Source organism: Purpureocillium lilacinum (genome assembly GCF_023168085.1).
Source record: "Purpureocillium lilacinum CBS 284.36 DNA, scaffold_1, whole genome shotgun sequence".
NCBI classification, from domain to species: domain Eukaryota; kingdom Fungi; phylum Ascomycota; class Sordariomycetes; order Hypocreales; family Ophiocordycipitaceae; genus Purpureocillium; species Purpureocillium lilacinum.
This window is the reverse complement of record NW_027072111.1, coordinates 5719430-5736547: the sequence shown is the minus strand read 5'-3', so window position 1 is coordinate 5736547 and position 17118 is coordinate 5719430. Positions and strand designations below refer to the sequence as shown.

At 56.9% G+C, this 17118-nt stretch overlaps 6 protein-coding genes across 6 annotated transcripts; 2 read left to right on the top strand and 4 right to left on the bottom strand.

Moving 5' to 3' along the window:
* Window positions 1–2166: 2166 nt before the first annotated feature.
* PLICBS_001363 (uncharacterized protein) lies at window positions 2167–4437 on the top strand (the record flags this gene model as incomplete). Its single annotated transcript, XM_018317573.2, has 1 exon — window positions 2167–4437. One exon carries the CDS (start codon window positions 2167–2169, stop codon window positions 4435–4437), a length of 2271 nt encoding a protein of 756 aa, XP_018183098.2.
* Window positions 4438–5163: 726 nt separating this feature from the next.
* Window positions 5164–6024, top strand: PLICBS_001362 (uncharacterized protein; the record flags this gene model as incomplete). The annotated part of the gene is made up of 1 exon (XM_018317574.2): window positions 5164–6024. One exon carries the CDS (start codon window positions 5164–5166, stop codon window positions 6022–6024), a length of 861 nt encoding a protein of 286 aa, XP_018183099.2.
* A 112-nt stretch (window positions 6025–6136) lies between these two features.
* PLICBS_001361 (chitin synthase, class 5) lies at window positions 6137–7359 on the bottom strand (the record flags this gene model as incomplete). The annotated part of the gene is made up of 2 exons (XM_018317575.2): window positions 6137–7213; window positions 7288–7359. The coding sequence occupies 2 exons, from the start codon at window positions 7357–7359 to the stop codon at window positions 6137–6139; spliced, it is 1149 nt and encodes a 382-aa protein (XP_018183100.1).
* Window positions 7360–8020: 661 nt separating this feature from the next.
* Window positions 8021–8727, bottom strand: PLICBS_001360 (uncharacterized protein; the record flags this gene model as incomplete). Its single annotated transcript, XM_018317576.2, has 3 exons — window positions 8021–8125; window positions 8196–8534; window positions 8590–8727. 3 exons carry the CDS (start codon window positions 8725–8727, stop codon window positions 8021–8023), a joined length of 582 nt encoding a protein of 193 aa, XP_018183101.2.
* A 538-nt stretch (window positions 8728–9265) lies between these two features.
* On the bottom strand, window positions 9266–10393 carry PLICBS_001359 (uncharacterized protein; the record flags this gene model as incomplete). Its single annotated transcript, XM_018317577.2, has 5 exons — window positions 9266–9366; window positions 9446–9598; window positions 9651–9751; window positions 9805–10238; window positions 10310–10393. 5 exons carry the CDS (start codon window positions 10391–10393, stop codon window positions 9266–9268), a joined length of 873 nt encoding a protein of 290 aa, XP_018183102.1.
* A 4559-nt stretch (window positions 10394–14952) lies between these two features.
* PLICBS_001358 (uncharacterized protein) lies at window positions 14953–16587 on the bottom strand (the record flags this gene model as incomplete). Its single annotated transcript, XM_018317578.2, has 1 exon — window positions 14953–16587. The coding sequence occupies one exon, from the start codon at window positions 16585–16587 to the stop codon at window positions 14953–14955; it is 1635 nt and encodes a 544-aa protein (XP_018183103.2).
* Window positions 16588–17118: the final 531 nt, after the last annotated feature.

Here is a 17118-nt window from a genome sequence, read left to right as displayed (position 1 = left end):
AACTCGCGCGACCATCCAGCAGGCATAGTATTGCCACGCGGGACGGCAACGTCGGCAGGGAGGAATACGTGATGTCTTTTCGACACTCCATCCTCGCAGCCGCCTTTTTGGGGCAATAATAACAGCAAGTCGGGCTGGCTTCGGCCCTGTCCTACCAAGCGACAGCCAGCACGATGACATTTAGACAGGCAACGAGCAAGCGAAATGCCGAACCAGTTGGCTGAGCGGAGCAGATCGTCGCTGACCCGGCCGGGATTGGGTAATCGAAAATATACTCGTCAGCGCTTCATTTCCCAGGCGCGCATTTCGCTACGGCGAAGACACACGTTACCCCGTACAAACGCCAGGTACCTCGCCTCAGCTCAGGTACGAGGTAGCATCATGGGCCTTAAATTATCCCCTGGGGCGCAGTGGCGAGCCTGTCGGGGAGCGTTGGTGGACAAGCAAGGGAAGGAGGCGCCGCCCTGGATGATGGTGCCACTTCGTGGCACCTGCTCTGGTTTTGGCTGGGCGGCAAGGTGGTGATTATCATTACCTGGTCCCTGGGCAAGCCGGACAACCGGGGACTCTTTCGTGCCATGTCACCCGGCCAGCGAACGGTACGAAGCACAGGTTCAAAGGTCAGGCAGGCAGGCAAGTTACTCCGAGCGAAGTACTCCGTGGCCGTCTCCGGACTGCGCACGGCAGTCACGAGCAGTACGCATATCAGTGCTTGCAAACCCAGCCGGAAGGACATCCTACTGGGCAAGGCCCTTTTTTTTATTCCTGCCCGCCTCAGCATCACACTCCAACAATTCATGCTCGGGCTGCAGAACAGACGCTTCACACGACCATCACGCGCACCCGGCCGGCAGTGCAAAAGAAACGACCGCTACCGAATCGAAAGACGACGATGCATGTGAGTCGAGCAGCTGCAGGGTGCTAAAGGATGTGCCACTGGCACCGCACCCCTGTAGCACCGTCCAGGCTCTGTCCAGGAGGACGGCAATGGGATGGCGCCGCTCGCCGGATCCCTGCAGCAAGTCCAGGATGCGCACCCCAACCTCCACGCTGATGCAAGGGGGTTTTCCTTTTTCCCTCGAGAGCGAAAAAGCAATTGGGGGCTTCGGGTAACTTGACCTGTCTCTGCTTTGGTGCCGGGTCGGATCGTGGTTCGGGGCCGACCATGACGAGATGGCGCCGCCCGGTTTTACGGTTGCCAGCGCATCTCGCGATGATTCCCTCACGGTCCAGGGGCCCATGGCCCAGGCGCCTGCCAGGTGCGTGCCGGGTGCCACGAGCTAGACACCAGGAGCCAGGAGCCAGGTTCTGAGCCAGGTCGCAGGCAGGGGACGACGAAAGCACCGCCGACGTCGACGCTAGCCGGGACTGGCGGACCGGCTCATGGATCCCGGGCACTTTGCTGTCAATCAAGAACAAGTGGGAGGAAAATGACGACCGAACTGTCCCGGTCCCGGCTCCATCCCCTCAAATCCGCCCTGGTGGCGCACGCGGGGATTTGCTCAACAAGCCAAGTCAACCCACTGTTGGTGGTGCTAGCCTCTTGAGAACATCTTCGTGCTTCCCAACCCGGTTGCCTTGGCTGCCGATCACTTGCTCTCTCATTCTCTCACTCTCCTTTTTTCTCGGAGCCATTTTCCAAGTCATTATTTTTCTGCGCCTGTCAAAATACAGCCTCTTCATGGTTGTCCTCCTCGTCAATTAGAGAGATCTCTTGAGCTTTGGCCGTTTTTGTTGCCAACCGCACTGGTGGCGTCGGACGTTTGCTTTGGCCCCCGACTTGCTCACTGGCAGTCAGTGTGAGTGAGCTGCTTGCTTACTTGCTTATTATCGTACCCGCGTTCGCCACTCGGTAAAAGAGCCTTGATTGCTGGTCTGGGCTGAACGCATTGGTCAACGTTTTGCGAAGCGTGTTGCTTAAAGCATCCGGGCCCTAAGAGAAGAAAAAGGGCTTTCTTGGGCCACGCAACTCTTGTTTGCGCCGCCGAACTGGCGAGGCCCCAACTTCCCGAGGTGAGACAGGCTCGTCGCTCAGACATTATCCACCACGCTGTATGATATCAGTTCTCACGCCCTCCCCCGGCCAGGACGTCTAATCATGCAAGGGCAGTCTTGAATACATCGTGGCTGGAACAGTTCAAGAGATCGGCCAGGGCGGGATTAAACATGGCTCAACCAGCCATTGTCCGGGGTCGCGCCTTTTCAGCGTCGTCAAGACCAGAAGATGCGCCCCGTCTCCAGGCCGCCAGCTCGAATCCGAGTCCCTTCATTCTTCACCGTCGCAGTCACACCGGCTGGGAGACGACGCCTTTTGCCTCGGATACGCTGGCACGCCCCAAGTCCTCGTCCAACTTGCTAAGCACGGACAGTAGCTTTTACGCTGGCGACCTCCACGACACGCTGCTGCTGGGCGAGGCCGCCAGGAGTCGCCGGGCCAGAGATGACATCCAGGCTCTGGTTGACTTCCTGAAGAACCACCCACCCCCACCGGACAACTTCATGTCGATTCCTTATGGCGACTATGGTGAGGATGAACGGGGACGGTGGGCCAAGATCAGGAGGATTGGCAGGAGGAGCAAGTCGATGCCCCGGGAACCGCAGCACATTCAATTGCCCGACTCGGCGGTCTCAGGCGTCACCATCGGCGGCCACCGACACATCGCCATTTCTATTCCTCTAGAAGCCTCTCCCTTCGGAGATGCCGCGCGCTCGCAGTATCCCGTCTACCCGCAGCAAGATCTCTCCATGGGCACGCCCAGCAAGGAAGCTATTCGGACTTACACAAACGAGAAGGGCGTGGTGACAGTCCTGCGGCCTGTTACAGAAGTCTCCGAGCCTTCCAGCGACACTACCTCGAGCTCCAAGCCTTCTCACTATCCCGTTCAACGAAGCGCAAGTCACCGCGTCGGCGGATACCTGTCGCCAGGTCGACGTCTTGGGGCCGACAAGCCTCATGACTACATCGGGGTCCTTCCGACCCAGCTTGACAGCCCCCTCCTAGACGACGGCTCCGCACCCTGGAATCGTGCCCCATCGCGAGGGGAGCCTTCGGAGACGGCACGTGGGCGGCAATCCTGTCAGTCATTTCAGCGGTCTGCCTACCCGGCTCGCGGGTCTAGCATGATTGCCAGTCGCACGATGCAACAACCACTCTCGATTGACGGACTGATATCTCAGCAAGAGCGCGAGCGAAGTGCCAAATACGGCCCTCGTGAAGGCAATTTCTTGGGCTCGAGCACAATCGTCACGAACCACAAAGGAGCTCCAGAAGCCACAGCGAGGCCACCGAAACATAGACCCGCGCCGATACTCACGGGTGGTCGTACAGACGCGATTAATGGACAGGACAACAAGAACCATCTCACTGTGATATCAGACAGCCCAATCATCTGCCGCCGGGACGACTCGCCGCCACCTACACCTGGGTCAACGAAGAGCCGAAAGGACGTCGTACGAGACAGGAAGCGACGTGACATGGAAGCAGTGCGCAGCGCAAACCAGAAGAAACAGGGCGAAGAAAAGGAAACAGGAGGTCTGCCCGAGTCACGCGACGGTGAAGTGCGGAAGCAGGCGTCGACAAAGGCAAAACGGGAGCCAGCTCATCAACTCGCGATAAGCAGCGTGATGGTGGTGCTCGACGTCGAGCCAAGCCCGTCCTTCGATGAGGGCCGGAGGAGTCTGCCGCCAAACGCAGCAACAAGTTCCAAAGACAAACGGCGGATCTCAGAAGGTCTCGCAGCGGCATCAGACGATGTCAATGTCCTGACCCCGCCTGTCTCAACAAGCAGCTCGCCACCGCAACAGCACGGCGCGATGGACCGCACTTCGCTGACACGTCGGCGGGAATGGAAGGCAATTCGCGACAAGGAGCGGAACGCGCGCGACGCCGTGCTCCTGGCTCGCGCAAAGGCGAAGCGCCTTGCCTCTGCATCTTCATTCGACGAGAGCCAAGCTTCGCAGACGGACAAAGAGATCATGCGGCTATACGAGGCATACCGGGAGCATCGACTTCGGGACATGGAACGCCGCCTGCGGCGCCTGGAGCGCAACGGCGACGTCTGGCTACGGGCGCTCGTCCCCGTCCTGGACAACATGAACCGCACCATGGCCGCTGCGAACGAGGAGCCGCTGGACGACGGTCGGGACTGGGCGTCGGACGACGACGCCATCAGTGCCCTGGAACGGATCGGGCGCGACGCAGAACGATACGAGATGAAGCGGCGGGCGAGCCTTTCACGTGGCAGGCTTTTGGAGAAGCTAGCCCACCAGAAGGAGGACGACGATACATGGAGCGACAGTGTGACCCGGAGCGACGATATGAGTGGCTTTGGGACGATCGAGCCGTTGATGAGGGAGCTCGCGGGGGAGGCCCGGCGACGGCAACGAGTGGCGCGGCCCCTGGGCATCACTAACGAGGATGCCTACCATGCGATATGAGTGAGCAGACCATCAGGGTAACAGCCGCGACGGCGTACGTTTCATTGGGTATTTCGAAGAGCGTTCTGTTTATTTTGTATTTTTGTGTGTGAATGTCGGATTTTGTCCACGACTACAAAGATCTTGTATCGCATACTAGATATATCATCGTCAAATCTAGCTGTGGTGGCCCATCATCATTGTGTGGCGCAATCATGCTTCAATTGCGACAATCGTCTAATACACGCTCGCTCTGCCTGCTTCAATGCATGGGCGAGTGGGGGTGGTGTACTTCGTAGCCGCCCAGGAATCGATACCTGTAAGTCTTGAGGAACCCGTGAACGGGCATTCCAAATGAGGAAAACGACGTCAAAAATCCGTGTGGTTGGCGCTTCTAAGACGGGACAGGCGTCCCGATGGGCGACTACATGACGTCGACTACCGGGGCCCTGCCATCGAAAGGCGGGCGCTACCGCGAGCACGGACTGCCGCGGCCGAGATCCGGGGGAGCGATAATAAGAATAAACCCAGGCGATACTGAAATGCCTTGTTCACGCTGAGCATATTCCAAGCTCGTCTTTGTCTCGAGGCAGGTCGCTGTCGCCATTTGGAGTCGCTCGAGGCGTTCGTTACTATAAGGGCATATTGCATACATCCAGCATTGAGTCTGAACTCTGAAGTAGACCACATCCACCATCTCCAAGATCACAAACCCTTGCACGAGACGGCCAGCGATCGTCGCGCACCATGCCCGCCTCGCTGCCCTGGATCTTCGTCTGCCCGGCCAGCCGTGGCATAGGCCACGCTCTGACCCGCCGACTACTCCTCACAACGCCGCTGCCGGTCCTCGCCACAACTCGGCTCGCAGACACGGGCGTCACCAAGGCTTCTATCCTCGATGACCTAGAAGCCAGCAGAGCGGACAACAGCGAGGATAGTCACCTGTCTCGGCGACTGCACGTCGTGCGCTGCGACGTCACGGACGAGTCGTCCATCCGGCAGGCCGCCGGCGCGGCGGCAGAGCTGTTCCCGCCCAAGACGCACCACCTCCATCTCGCGTGCGCCATACCAGGCGTCCTGCACCCGGAAAAGTCCCCGGCTCAGGTCGAGCCCGCGTCGGCCCTCGAGTCGTTCCAGGTCAACGCCCTGGGGCCGCTGCTCCTGGCCAAGCACTTTTGCGACTTTCTGCCCCGGCGCGCGACGTCAGTGCCAGGATGGCAGGAGCAGCAAGACGGCGCAGCGGCACTGCTAGGCGGACTGCCGAGACACGCGACGTGGTTGAGCATGGCGGCGCGCGTGGGCTCCACGACGGACAACCGGTCGGGCGGCTGGTACTCCTACCGCGCGAGCAAGGCCGCGGTCAATAGCCTGACGCGCAGCCTGGACCTCTACTTCCAGGCGCGGTGCGGTGGCAAGGCGCTGGCCATGGCGTATCATCCCGGGACGGTGAAGACGGAGTTTAGTCGCGAGTTTTGGGGCAACGTGCCCGAGGGCAAGCTGTTCAGTCCGGAGTTCGCGGCAGAAAAGGTGGTGGACGTAATTCGGGGCTTGAAGCCGGAGCAGAGGGGCAAGTGTTGGGACTGGAAGGGCGATGAGGTACCGCCGTGAGGGGGGGAAGACATGGAGATGTCTTGCCGACTCCAAGATCCACGGCTTGATATCTCGTGGGACGTCAATCGTCCTGTATATATTATTCTTCAAGAGCTGAAACTAGAGGCTCCTACAACTCGACCTCCTGAAACGAGGCTCCATCCGGCGTTCCTGATGGCTTGCCGTTCGTCTCACCGTCTTCGTCCTTGTCATCCTCATCCTCACCCTCCTCGCCATTGGTCTCGTCGTCCTTTGAAGGTTCTTCCTCTTTCGGGCGGAGAGCCACCTTCTGCTCCTCCATATCTTCAAGGCGCATCTTCTGCTCATCAGGCAGGGGGCTCTTGGCTTTCTGTTCGGGCTCCGTTGGCTCCTCGTCGCTCGGCTGCGCCTCGTCGCCCTTTTCATCTTTGTCCTCTTCTTCCGGCTTCGAGCCCTGCGCCGCGGGGGTCTCGCGCGGAGCCTCCTCTTTAGGCGGCACCGGCGGTGCCACCTGCTCATCGCTTGGCGGACCGGGTCTCATGGCGTCAAGGTAGAACTTGGTCACGCCCAGGATACGGCCATTCTTTTCGCATGCGTCGACCCATTCGGGGCGAACGACGGGGATGTTGTTCTCGACGGCCTTTTCCCATGCCGTTCCCCGGCCTTCTGTGGTGACAAAATGGGTGGTGTCGATGCGCACGCCGTCGACGATCTTGGCGCCGATGCGCTCGACAGCCTCGGTCAGGTTCTCCTTGATGGCGCCAGGCAGGATTCCTGTCGTGATCGTAATGCCGCTCAGGTCCGTCATCTTGTGCGTCCTCACCGTCACCTTCTCGCTGAGGCGCGTGCCAGCGCTCGTCCGCAGCACGAGGTGGAACGTGTATTCTGTGTCGACGGCAAGACCACTGATCTTGGTGCTGTGCATCTGCAACGGGCGGGGGATATTCCCAGCCTTCTGCCCATTGCGGTACAGGCTCAGAGATATTAAGTCGGCCGTAGCAAGCTCGATGGGGTCCCACTCAAGGACGACGGAGGTTTGCGTGGCATTGCGGCAACGCAGGACAGGGGTCGCCGGCTCAGAGGCGCCGAAGGAGTTGAAGATGCGGTCTTGCAGGGCGCGGAACTTTTGCTCCTCGGCGGTCTCTTTGCTGCTGTTCTGGGAGACGTTGATGTCGACGATGCTGCCGGAAGAGATGTTGGGCGGGAGGAGGATGGACGGGAATTCGATCTGGGCAGGTTCTGCTCGTCAGTCACGGCGGGCCAATGCGGTATGCTTCAGTCGCGACTCGGCGGGGGTTGTACCAGGCGCTTGTCCGGCGTCAAGAGCACCGTGACGCCGGCGTCGACCTTGCCGACGGTGAGGGAAACGAGCATGCTGGGCTTTGTCGCAAGCTGGGGCTGGGCGACGATAGCTCACAACGGTCGCGGCGATAAGGGGTCGGGCAATGGCCCAGACAATGGCTCCGTTTTCGTTGTACGGAAAGGAGTAGCAGAGACGTGTCGGATACAATCGCAGGCGCTTGGTGGCTGGCGGTTATTTGCGCTGGAACCGTGATAGGGATCGTTCGGTGGGTTTGGGGGAGCAAGCATGTGTGCGCGGTCGACACGTTGATCGTTTGCTCGGTGGTGGTGGTGGTGGTGGTGGTGGCCGCACAGCCTGGTTCGTTGACTGGCCTGGGTCGCAGCTCCCACCCCCCCTGACAGCTTCTCAGCCACATTTCGAAGCTGTGGTGCAAAGTAGGCTACCCTGTAGCGAATCTTCCCACCAAATTTCGAGCTTGAAGTCTTCCACCACGAATAGCGCTTTTCACATCAGAAGAGATAGGTCATATCCGAAACGTTGTTCTTTAATGCTGTATCAGCATGCGGCGCTGTTGGATTTTCTCTACATATGTTGGTTACTGCGTCGCGTACCATCTGGCATCCCTGCGTGATCGTCATCGCGCCGTTGCTAAAGTTGAACTTTAGGTGTTTCGGCTATCGCAGCATTGCAAAGTAGAACAAATGAAATGACCTTCGCGAACGCGTGACTAGTTTACTGCCCGCTGTGTCGTTCCGCCTGCAACTTCTTGTCTTCTTCCTCGGTCTTCGGAACCTTTACCAGGCTCGATGCCACGCTCGCGTTCAACTTGCGCAAGGCCTGGTACGTCAAGTCAGCCCTTCAGTTCGCTGAGCTCTAGTAAGAATTGGCTTCGTGAAAGTATACTCACCCCACTGATTCCGCCCTCTTCGGGGAGCTTGTCGTTCCAACGATCCTCGACCTTTTCGATCTTGCCATCCGACCCAACGTGGATCTTGAGCACACTATCCATGACCTGCTCCTTGTTGATGCCTTTGAGGACATACTTGTTTGTGAGCGAAACCTCGATCGGATTCCCACCCGAGGTGACCAGGTGAGACTGAATGGCGATGGGGTTGAACAGCGATGCCAATCCGTACCACTGGGCGGCGAATTTGTCGTAGCCTTGTGCGTAGGCGATGGGATCCTGGAAAAGCGCAGTGGGCTGCCAAAGCGACAGATGCTTGAGGGACGGGTGCCCTTCGAATAGCTGTGAATTGCAGGTCAATCGAGGCCTGCACATCCCTAGAGCTTCATGGACCTACATCGAGAACAGAGCCAACAATGACCTTCTGCTCGTCGCTGAGGCTTTGTTCATCAGCGACGCTGATGTTCCTGTTCTTGATCCCGATCGAATCAAATGTCGGCTTGGTGCCCTGGGCAGCCGTCGCGTACGTCGCCATTTTATTTCGGAAAAGGCACTGGCCGTGCTGCTTAATTGAAGTATACAAAACCGGAGAGCGGCGTGCAATATGTATCGCCGACGGTATCATTTGAAGCGGTGAAACCTCAGATTATCTTGCATACCCTCTAAAAGTATAGAAGGAGCAATGTTCGAGCTGACAACATGGTCGCTATGTATATCCGTTGAGTAGCGTGTTGACCGTCGCGTCATGTGTGGTAGTGCCGACCGTTGATGATGTCGTTGACTCTGCCGACTCTCCTGACGTCATGATGCTGCGGGCAGGCGCTCTACGACTGTCGGCGGCGAGTCGCATTCCCTAAATGCGACACACAAAAAGAACAGGATCCATTAATTGAGACTCTGAATGATATGGAGGGGCAGGCATATACTATTCGGTGACGACAAAGCACTGCACTTGCATTACATGGACTGCCAGGCCACGAGCTGAGAGGAATTGAGAAGAGGCCATAAATGACAGCAAAGCGCATCCAAAAGACACGTATTTTTGCTATCGTATTGGAAAGCTTGTATTCTGTCTACTCGAAGATGTCGTTTTGCGCACCATCCATGAAGCCCATGCGCTGATTGTACGTTGGTGATTGACCGTTGGGCGGGTCGACGTTGTTTCCCTCGGCCTCTGCCATGTCATATTAGCGACCAGTCGATCTCAAGATTATTCCCAAGGACAGTTCCTAGGGGCATATGACTCCACTCACGGTGCCAGGCCATCATCTGCTTCGCGCCAGTGACACATTTAGACGGTTCGTCCTTGCACCAGACCGGTGCCTTGGGCTTCGCAAGCTTCTTGCTCGAGTTACTGCCGGTAACCTTGCACCGGTGGTTTTGCATGTACATATTTGGCTCGCCGCCTGCAGGTGGTTAGCTTGCCAGTATTGAAAGTCGGATGGCCTGAGCACGTACAACCATCGGGGATCCAGAGCCACGCGCAGTAGCATCCCTCCTCCGGGCAGGCAGGGAGGTCCGCAGGAACGTCGTACCAGGTCTCGCGAAAGAACGGAGTGCTAGGGAATGTCAGCAACGGCAGCGGCCACCAGGCGTGACGAAGCAAGCTTACTGGTAGCGGACGGAGAAGACGACGAGGTTGTCCATGCTGACTTTGGACAGGTCACTCTCATATGAGATTGCCCATGCGGTCCCGCCCGTCGTCTCAATGCTATGAGTGTGAAGTTCTCCGCCCTTTTTGTCAGGGTTGTCACCCAGACAGCCAGGAGGATCCCCCGGTCCTCGCCAAGGCATCTCGCGGTTGTCGCCATCTTGCCACTTGGTCGTCTTGCTGCCCCCATACGACAGGGTTGTGAAGGCGCGGTTGTTGGCCAGCTCTGTCATGAAAGACTTGCCTGCCGGCAGTTCGAGGAACTCGCCGTTAGGGGGTGGGACTTTATCACAGCCGCGGTCTGCTTGCATCCACCACTTGGACTTGGGCAGGTCATATAAGGGTCGCACTGCGAGGTTGGTGTTTTGGTCGTCCACGTTTGGATCATTGCCTCCCTAGATTCCGGCATGAGAAATGCGACGCTCCCTGAAGATCCCGGAAGACGGCGTGGAGAGCTTGGACAAACCTTGCAAAACATGCCCTTGTTCCAAGATGCGATATGGGCATGCGCCGAAGTGGCGAGGGCCAAGAGTGCAATGGTAGGAAGCATTGTGGTATGGTTAATGCGTGGCACGAGCTCTAGAAGCGCAACCTTGAGAACAGCCTACGCGGAATCTGCCTCCTGATACCATGAAGACAATTCTTGTGACTCTCTAAGAACTTATACTCGTGTGTCTGATCTTGCCCTACCTCATCCAGTTCTTCCACGTGGACGCACGGGGGGCACATGAGCCCAAGATTGATACCCACCGTCTCCAGACCAAAACGACCCCGCGAATCCCACTCCTTCCATGGCACGTTGCGAAAGCCGCCAAGCTTCAAGATCACCCTTCATATCCTCACTTGCCCCGGCTCTTGCGCAGCGGACCGTCGATCAGTTAGCACTAGACTGTTTGCCGGCCGCGGGCCGGCGCCTAAATCTACGCTGGAACGCCCGGTGTCCTTAGCGCTGGCTGTCAAACGATGAAACAGTAAGCCCTGCAATGGCACCCTGGGCAGTTCATTCCACGAATGAGTGTCGCAATCGGCTTGAGCTGTTGGTGGAAATAGGAAACTCCTGATCCTTTCGTTAGGGCGACCGAGGCTAGACCGAAATGATTGAGGATAATTGTCTTGTGCCCCGACAACATCTCACCAGTAAAAGATTACTGACCGTAAACTTGCTTTCTAGTTGCTTTAATGATTTGGATCATGGGCGTGGTATCGCTGACTGCAGTCGACATCGATAAGGCGGAAGGCGATTATGTTCCGGAATAGTCCATTCACTTCCCCATCCAGAACAGGGCTCGTCTTGGCCATAGACAGCCGCGTGCGCTACCAAGACATGGAGAACTGCCCTTGCTCAGAACACCACTTGCCGTACTTTGTCAAAAGCCTTGAGATCCCATGGCATCGGTCGAGTCTTTTTCGTCCAATCCTGCCAGTCAAGGACCGCAGGATCAGCTGAAGCCCTCATCATTTGGGAATATTCCCAATAGTCAGGGAACCAGCCGGCGGATTCCCAGTCGAGAATAGCAACAATGCAATATCGCTCATTCACTATTATATTCCCGGGCCAAAGATCACCGTGTGTGAAAACCGAGACACTCGACATTGGAAGATCTTCTAAGAGCTGGAAGGTATCTTGGTAAGAAAAACGCTGATAAAAGGGGCGAACCTCCTCAAAACGAGAGGCGATCCGCTCTCGTAGGGTCTGATCATCTAATGTCGGCGGCGGATAGTCGGTACCAGTACCAAGGAGATTGTCGCGTGAAGGAGAACCATCTGCAGTACGGTAATGGCTCTCCGCTAGGCCCTCAGGGCATGGGATAGTCCGGATCTGGTCAATAATGTTCCAGAGGTCTCGACAGATACGATACTTATCGTCGTCATGGCCCAATTCGCCCCATACTGAACGCAATGTCTTCCCTGGAACAAAGTCCATAGTGATTTCGCCAAAGACTGACTTGCCCTTGTTGAATCGGAAATGCGAGCCGTGAAGCATTGGAACTGGAATGGACGGCGCGTGCGTATAGACAAGTGGCATCGCCGTTTCCTCTACGGGTCGGACCTTTATTCCTTGCTTCAGAACAATTGTGGGCTCAAGCAAGGAGACTATGCACGCCGGCTGAGTTCTTATCTCGGGGTTTGCGACACTCAGGTTATCTGTAAAGGTTAGAGAAGGATATGGGTTGGATCATTCGTTCTCACCCATGGTATGTTCTGAGGCTTGCACAAATATTACGCAAGGGCGAATGTTCGAGGAGAATGCTCGTGGCAGATACTTGCGGTGGATTTATCTAGTAGATCCCTCAGGTGAAAAATTCGCAGGTGATGATTCATGTTCCAGGCAACACCAGGGACAAGTGATTCGTGTTAGAGGTTTAACTTTGAAGTAACACTGGCGGCTGCCAGCCACAAGCCCAGGTGCAGTGGGGCTCTCCTACTCCCCAACTGTCGTTGCCGCTTTTGCTTCCACTGCCGCTGTTGAACAGTTCGCAAGGAATGCAGTTTTTGCAAATAGGTCGATTTGAGAGAATAGAGGCGCCGAGACGCCCCTGATCCACGGCGTCCACCAGCATACCGCCGAGTTGCTGAGCACATGGATTCGACGTCTGAACTTTTTGTAGTTGCGCTTCTGATAAACTCAATATTTCTGTCTTGAAGTTCAAATACGGCCCATACTTGGTATAAGTATCCTTTTACGAACGCAACGCTCTAATCAGGGGCGCGGGGTTCTCCAGTAAGGTCTGACTCCACGCAACCACCTCTTCGCTACCCAGCGCTTTCCCCAAGAGTCCCATCGTGAGGAAGCAAACCAGCATAGACCAAGCCCGCAGCTGGAAGACGCCGAAGTATGACACGTCTGGTAATTCCTGCCCCCGCCACTCGCTGTCCACGGGTAGGACTTGGATCAGCTGCGCTGCTATTCCGGACGTACACGCCCTGGATGCTCCGAGATGGCACGCTGTGCAAACGACTCCGGGATTCTCGTTCACCTTGCACAGGTAGTGGTGTACCAAATCGTCCTTGCAATATTCATATGCGCTGCCAGCGATCGGGACAGTCTCCAGGCGTTTCCTCGTCCACACAAAGCTGACATCGAGACATTGCTCAAGATACATCAGCCAGTACACAAGGCGCCTGTGCCACATCTCGACGGGAAAGTCCATGGCGTAGCTGCATGGCATGTCCTCAATGCAGCTCTCCAGGTACGCCCTGGCCTCGGCCGTGCCCCAGGCACACTGGCCCTTCCTCACTTGTGCCAAAACTTCGCATGGCACAATGGGGCAGAAGTCTTGTTGAATCAAGTCCCCAAATGCAGCAATGCCTGCTTCCTGTGACTGCATTCGTGGATGCATAGAGACAGCTTGAGATGCAGAGATCTACGCACCTCTAAGGTGTAAAAGTGTCTTGCGTTGTGCACTGTGGCACCCAAAGCTGCATGTAGCGCAGCACTCAGCTATCGAACCGACCGATGTGTCTGGTTAGATTCCAGTCAAACAATACTTTGGAGACGAGGGAAATTAATTAGCAATAGCAGTTTCCTAACAAAACAATAGCTGACAGAAAAGCCGAGTAGCGCGCCATTTATACTAGATTGTCACGCATCAACCGGGCGCTGACCGTAACGACAACGGCAGTGGCGGGAGGTGAAGCAAGTACTGATACTGTGGTGAAGTCATGAGTGGGTTGGTGTACACTCCCAATGGTGAGTCACAATCAGAATCGTAGTCTGTGATGTTGTGGTGTAGGATTTGGCGACAGAAACGTCCCCGTACCATCGTGGTGGGAAGACGATGTTGGTGAACAGGTGTCAGGACCCGTGGCCAATCCCCTCAGAACAAGATACCCCGTCATGACACTACATTGCCCTCACCTCACCTACATATGTAAGCCTTACTAAGACAGGGAATGCGATGAGAGAAGTGGTATTTCTCGGCTTCTAAATGCCAGAGATGTTTCCTCGGCCAGGCTGTCAGGATTAAGGAGGCCAGCCATGTGTATTGCGTAGAAGACGAGATGATCCATCTGAGTGGAAACGGCGTAGAGGGAAAGACAATTAGTAGTGCTATTTGTAGAGCCAACTTTTGCTAGTTGTAGAGCATAGGAGCAACGAAAGCAACGACAGCAATAGGTAGCGCACCGCTACCGTCTCATGCCTGCGCCAATACGCATGAAAATCGCTAGGGCAACATAGGGGTAGGTAGGGCGCTGCTAAGAAAAATCTAGGACGGCTCTACAGCTAGCAAAAGTTGGCTCTACGAATAGCACTACTCAAGACAATTACGGCTTGCGGCGACGGCGTTAGAGGCTCGTGATGACGAGTCTGAGCTTCGTTCAATGGCGAGGAACAGAACCTATATTCGATTACGTGACCAAAACACTCCAGTACACACACGTGCCTCCGGGAAGCACGTTGTTTCATTAGGTTGATGTATAGGAAAGCCACTGTACGTGTCCGCAAACCAACGAGCGGCTCCCCGCTGGCGAGCCATTGTTTGCGCGCGCTGCACCTTTCGTGAGGCAATCCATCCCAGACCAACAAACCTGCTATAGGGTGTAAGCTGGATAGCAGAGCAGGTACCAGCATGCTGCGAGCCGTACGGTCGCGAGGGAACAAAGAATTATCGCGACCGAGGGATCGCCTGGCGGCTCCACGGAGTGAGGCCAACCTGGTGGACGCTGACCGTCAACACAGCCGGCTGGCGCAAGTTGATATCCAAAAAAGTGAGGATTCGCTGTCTCGCAGTCGCAGTCTTAATTTGCTGACTCGTATCGGTGCGCCGGCGAGAGAGGGCGCTTCCATTGTAGCGGCGGGTCGAAACGCCCTCCCAAGACACGAACGCGCAAACCGCGCCTGTAATTCATGCCACGACGCCCTCCAGCAAACGATGCCCATCTGAATGTTGAAATTGAATTCTGCCATCCGACTTGGCGCCGCAGAATGTAATGCACCCTGAATCGGTTGAACGCACGCTCGGCGTGACCGTATCACCCGTCGATGGATCTCACTACTACCACGGAAGAGATCTGGCCCTCCTTCACAAGTGCCGTCCCCTCCCATCTTGGCATGATACAACTGTCGAATCTTCGATTTTGGTTCTGCGGAGCTCTGCAGACTGAGCCTTAAGCCCGGTGTTGTAGTAAGTTTAGATCCGGCTTCCATCCCTCCCACTTGCGACATCCATGGAATTTGAACAAATGCTGCCACATATGGTCCTTTCTCGAAAAGCTCCGATCCTGGACCGCGCGCTTCGAACAGGCTTCGAACTCATGCGATTGAATGTGCTCCTCGCTGGGGGAGTCTTGTCCACAAAAAATGCACTCCGGTTGGTCATGGCCAAGGCGCCACAGGACGAAAGGCTGACCTTGAGGTAGGGGCACAGCGCAGATCCAGGAGACGTCTCCCGGAGCGTGGACAGATCTCTCGTGTCGCAGCCAGTCGTATTTTTTAGAGAAGGCACGTGAGCAATACCCGCAGACAAACGTTCGCGGCTTCGACTTCCTCGCTCTGGAGGACGCCGGGTTCGTCCATGGAAGTTGAGATTGATCGTCGAAGCTCCGTGCCGAGTGCGCGGCATCACTGTTGGCAGAGCGATGAGAGTAAGTCGACGAGACAGATGCTTCGGACGAGTACTGGTGCGCCGAGGGAGCGAAGAACATGGAGTCGTCGCTGGCGGACGAGCCGAGGATAGTCGTGGTGAAGTTGTCGGTTCCCTCTCCGAGCTCTCCCTGGTTGACGCCAGAGTCCAGAGCATTCTGAATCACGGACTCTGAAACAGGCTCGCTCTCTGGGGGAGAGTGGCGCCATCTCTCAAAAGGCGTCATGCTCGATAGCAAGGATCGCGGCATTGGCGAACCGGCTCGGAAGGTGGCATTGTTCACCATCGGCTGAGTCGAGAGCCGGTGCCGGCGACGGGCGTTGGTGAACCAGTTGATGACTTGGGTTCTACTCAGACCAGACTGGTCGGCCAGGGCCGACTTCTCGTCATCTGTTGGGTAGGGGTGCCCCAGGTTGGCAGAGAACCAGTCTCGAAGGACCTGCGTCTTTCGGACGGATCGAGAGCTGGATCTCTTGTTCGAGACTGTGGCCATGGGCGCTGCAGGTGCCTCAGCGATGGTGCCCGCGATGGGCTGGGTCCAAGACGACGGGTCGTCCTCCTCGTTGACTCCGTGCAGCTGGCCAATAACGGGCGAGGTGGTTTCAAAGTGCGACGGGTGTCTCTTCGAGCGCTCGGCGAGACTGCACTGCCGAAACAAGGCCACACAGCTGGAGCACGAGTGGACGGGGTTGGGATTGGCCGAGGTTGTCTGCAGCATGAAGCACTGGAGTCGCAGTCGTCGGCAGTGCGTACATGGCTCCGGAGGCCGCCATGCACCGTTCTTGAGGAAGAACTCTGCCATGCCCAAGTGCTCCGGCCGGCCGCCAAGCCCCGGCCCGGGAGGCAGGACGGTCGTGAAGTCGGATGCCTGAAAGCCGAGACTCGGGTCGATGGGGTCGAAAGCCGACAACGCTGGCTGGAACGGAGGCATTGTCCCGGAGCCGGCATCGTCGTCGGTACCAAAAAGAAACGTGTCAGACCAGTCGAGATCGGCTACACCGGCGCCATGCAGGCCAACATCGTCCATGCCGGGCGTTGTCGTCGCGCCCTCCGGGCCCGAAGCGGGCACAGCGCGGGGCTCGTCGCCGGTCGCATGCCCGAGCGGCGGCCCAGCGGAGGAGCCGATGTCTCCCAGGAAAAAAGCATCGTGCAATGACATCTGCACCGAGTGGCGGCGGCAATGCGGACGGGCCGAGCTTTACATGATACTCCGCAAGGATACCAACATGAAGTTGTTGTCGAAGGCGAGATGTCCGGTGCCGCAGCTGCTCCGGCTCTGCGGCTGGTGACTGATCTTCTGGAAGCTGGGCCATGTCGGTTGCGCCTTACCCAGCGCCCGGGCAGTTGAAAGCGGTTTAGCGGCTTTCCTGACGGCTTTTGCTGTCGTCGCGCGAGGGGTGGGCGTATTAGAAAGCACCCAAAGCCAGGCTAGCCCTTTTGCGCCATGGCGGGCGCGGAAGTCGACGACATGGAGCACGTCTCCAGTTGTACTTCGTACCTGCTGCTCTCACTGTGTCGAGAAGGCGCCTATGCTCCAATAATGTTGGCGGAAGGCGCGTGGTGTGCTGTAGCGTCTCCGGCACATGTTGCGCAGTCGCAAAACGAAATAAAATAGCACCGCTTGTGCGTGTGAGCTGGCTTGAAGAGCGTATGATCCCCCGGCGATTGAACGTGAACGATAGGGGGGCAG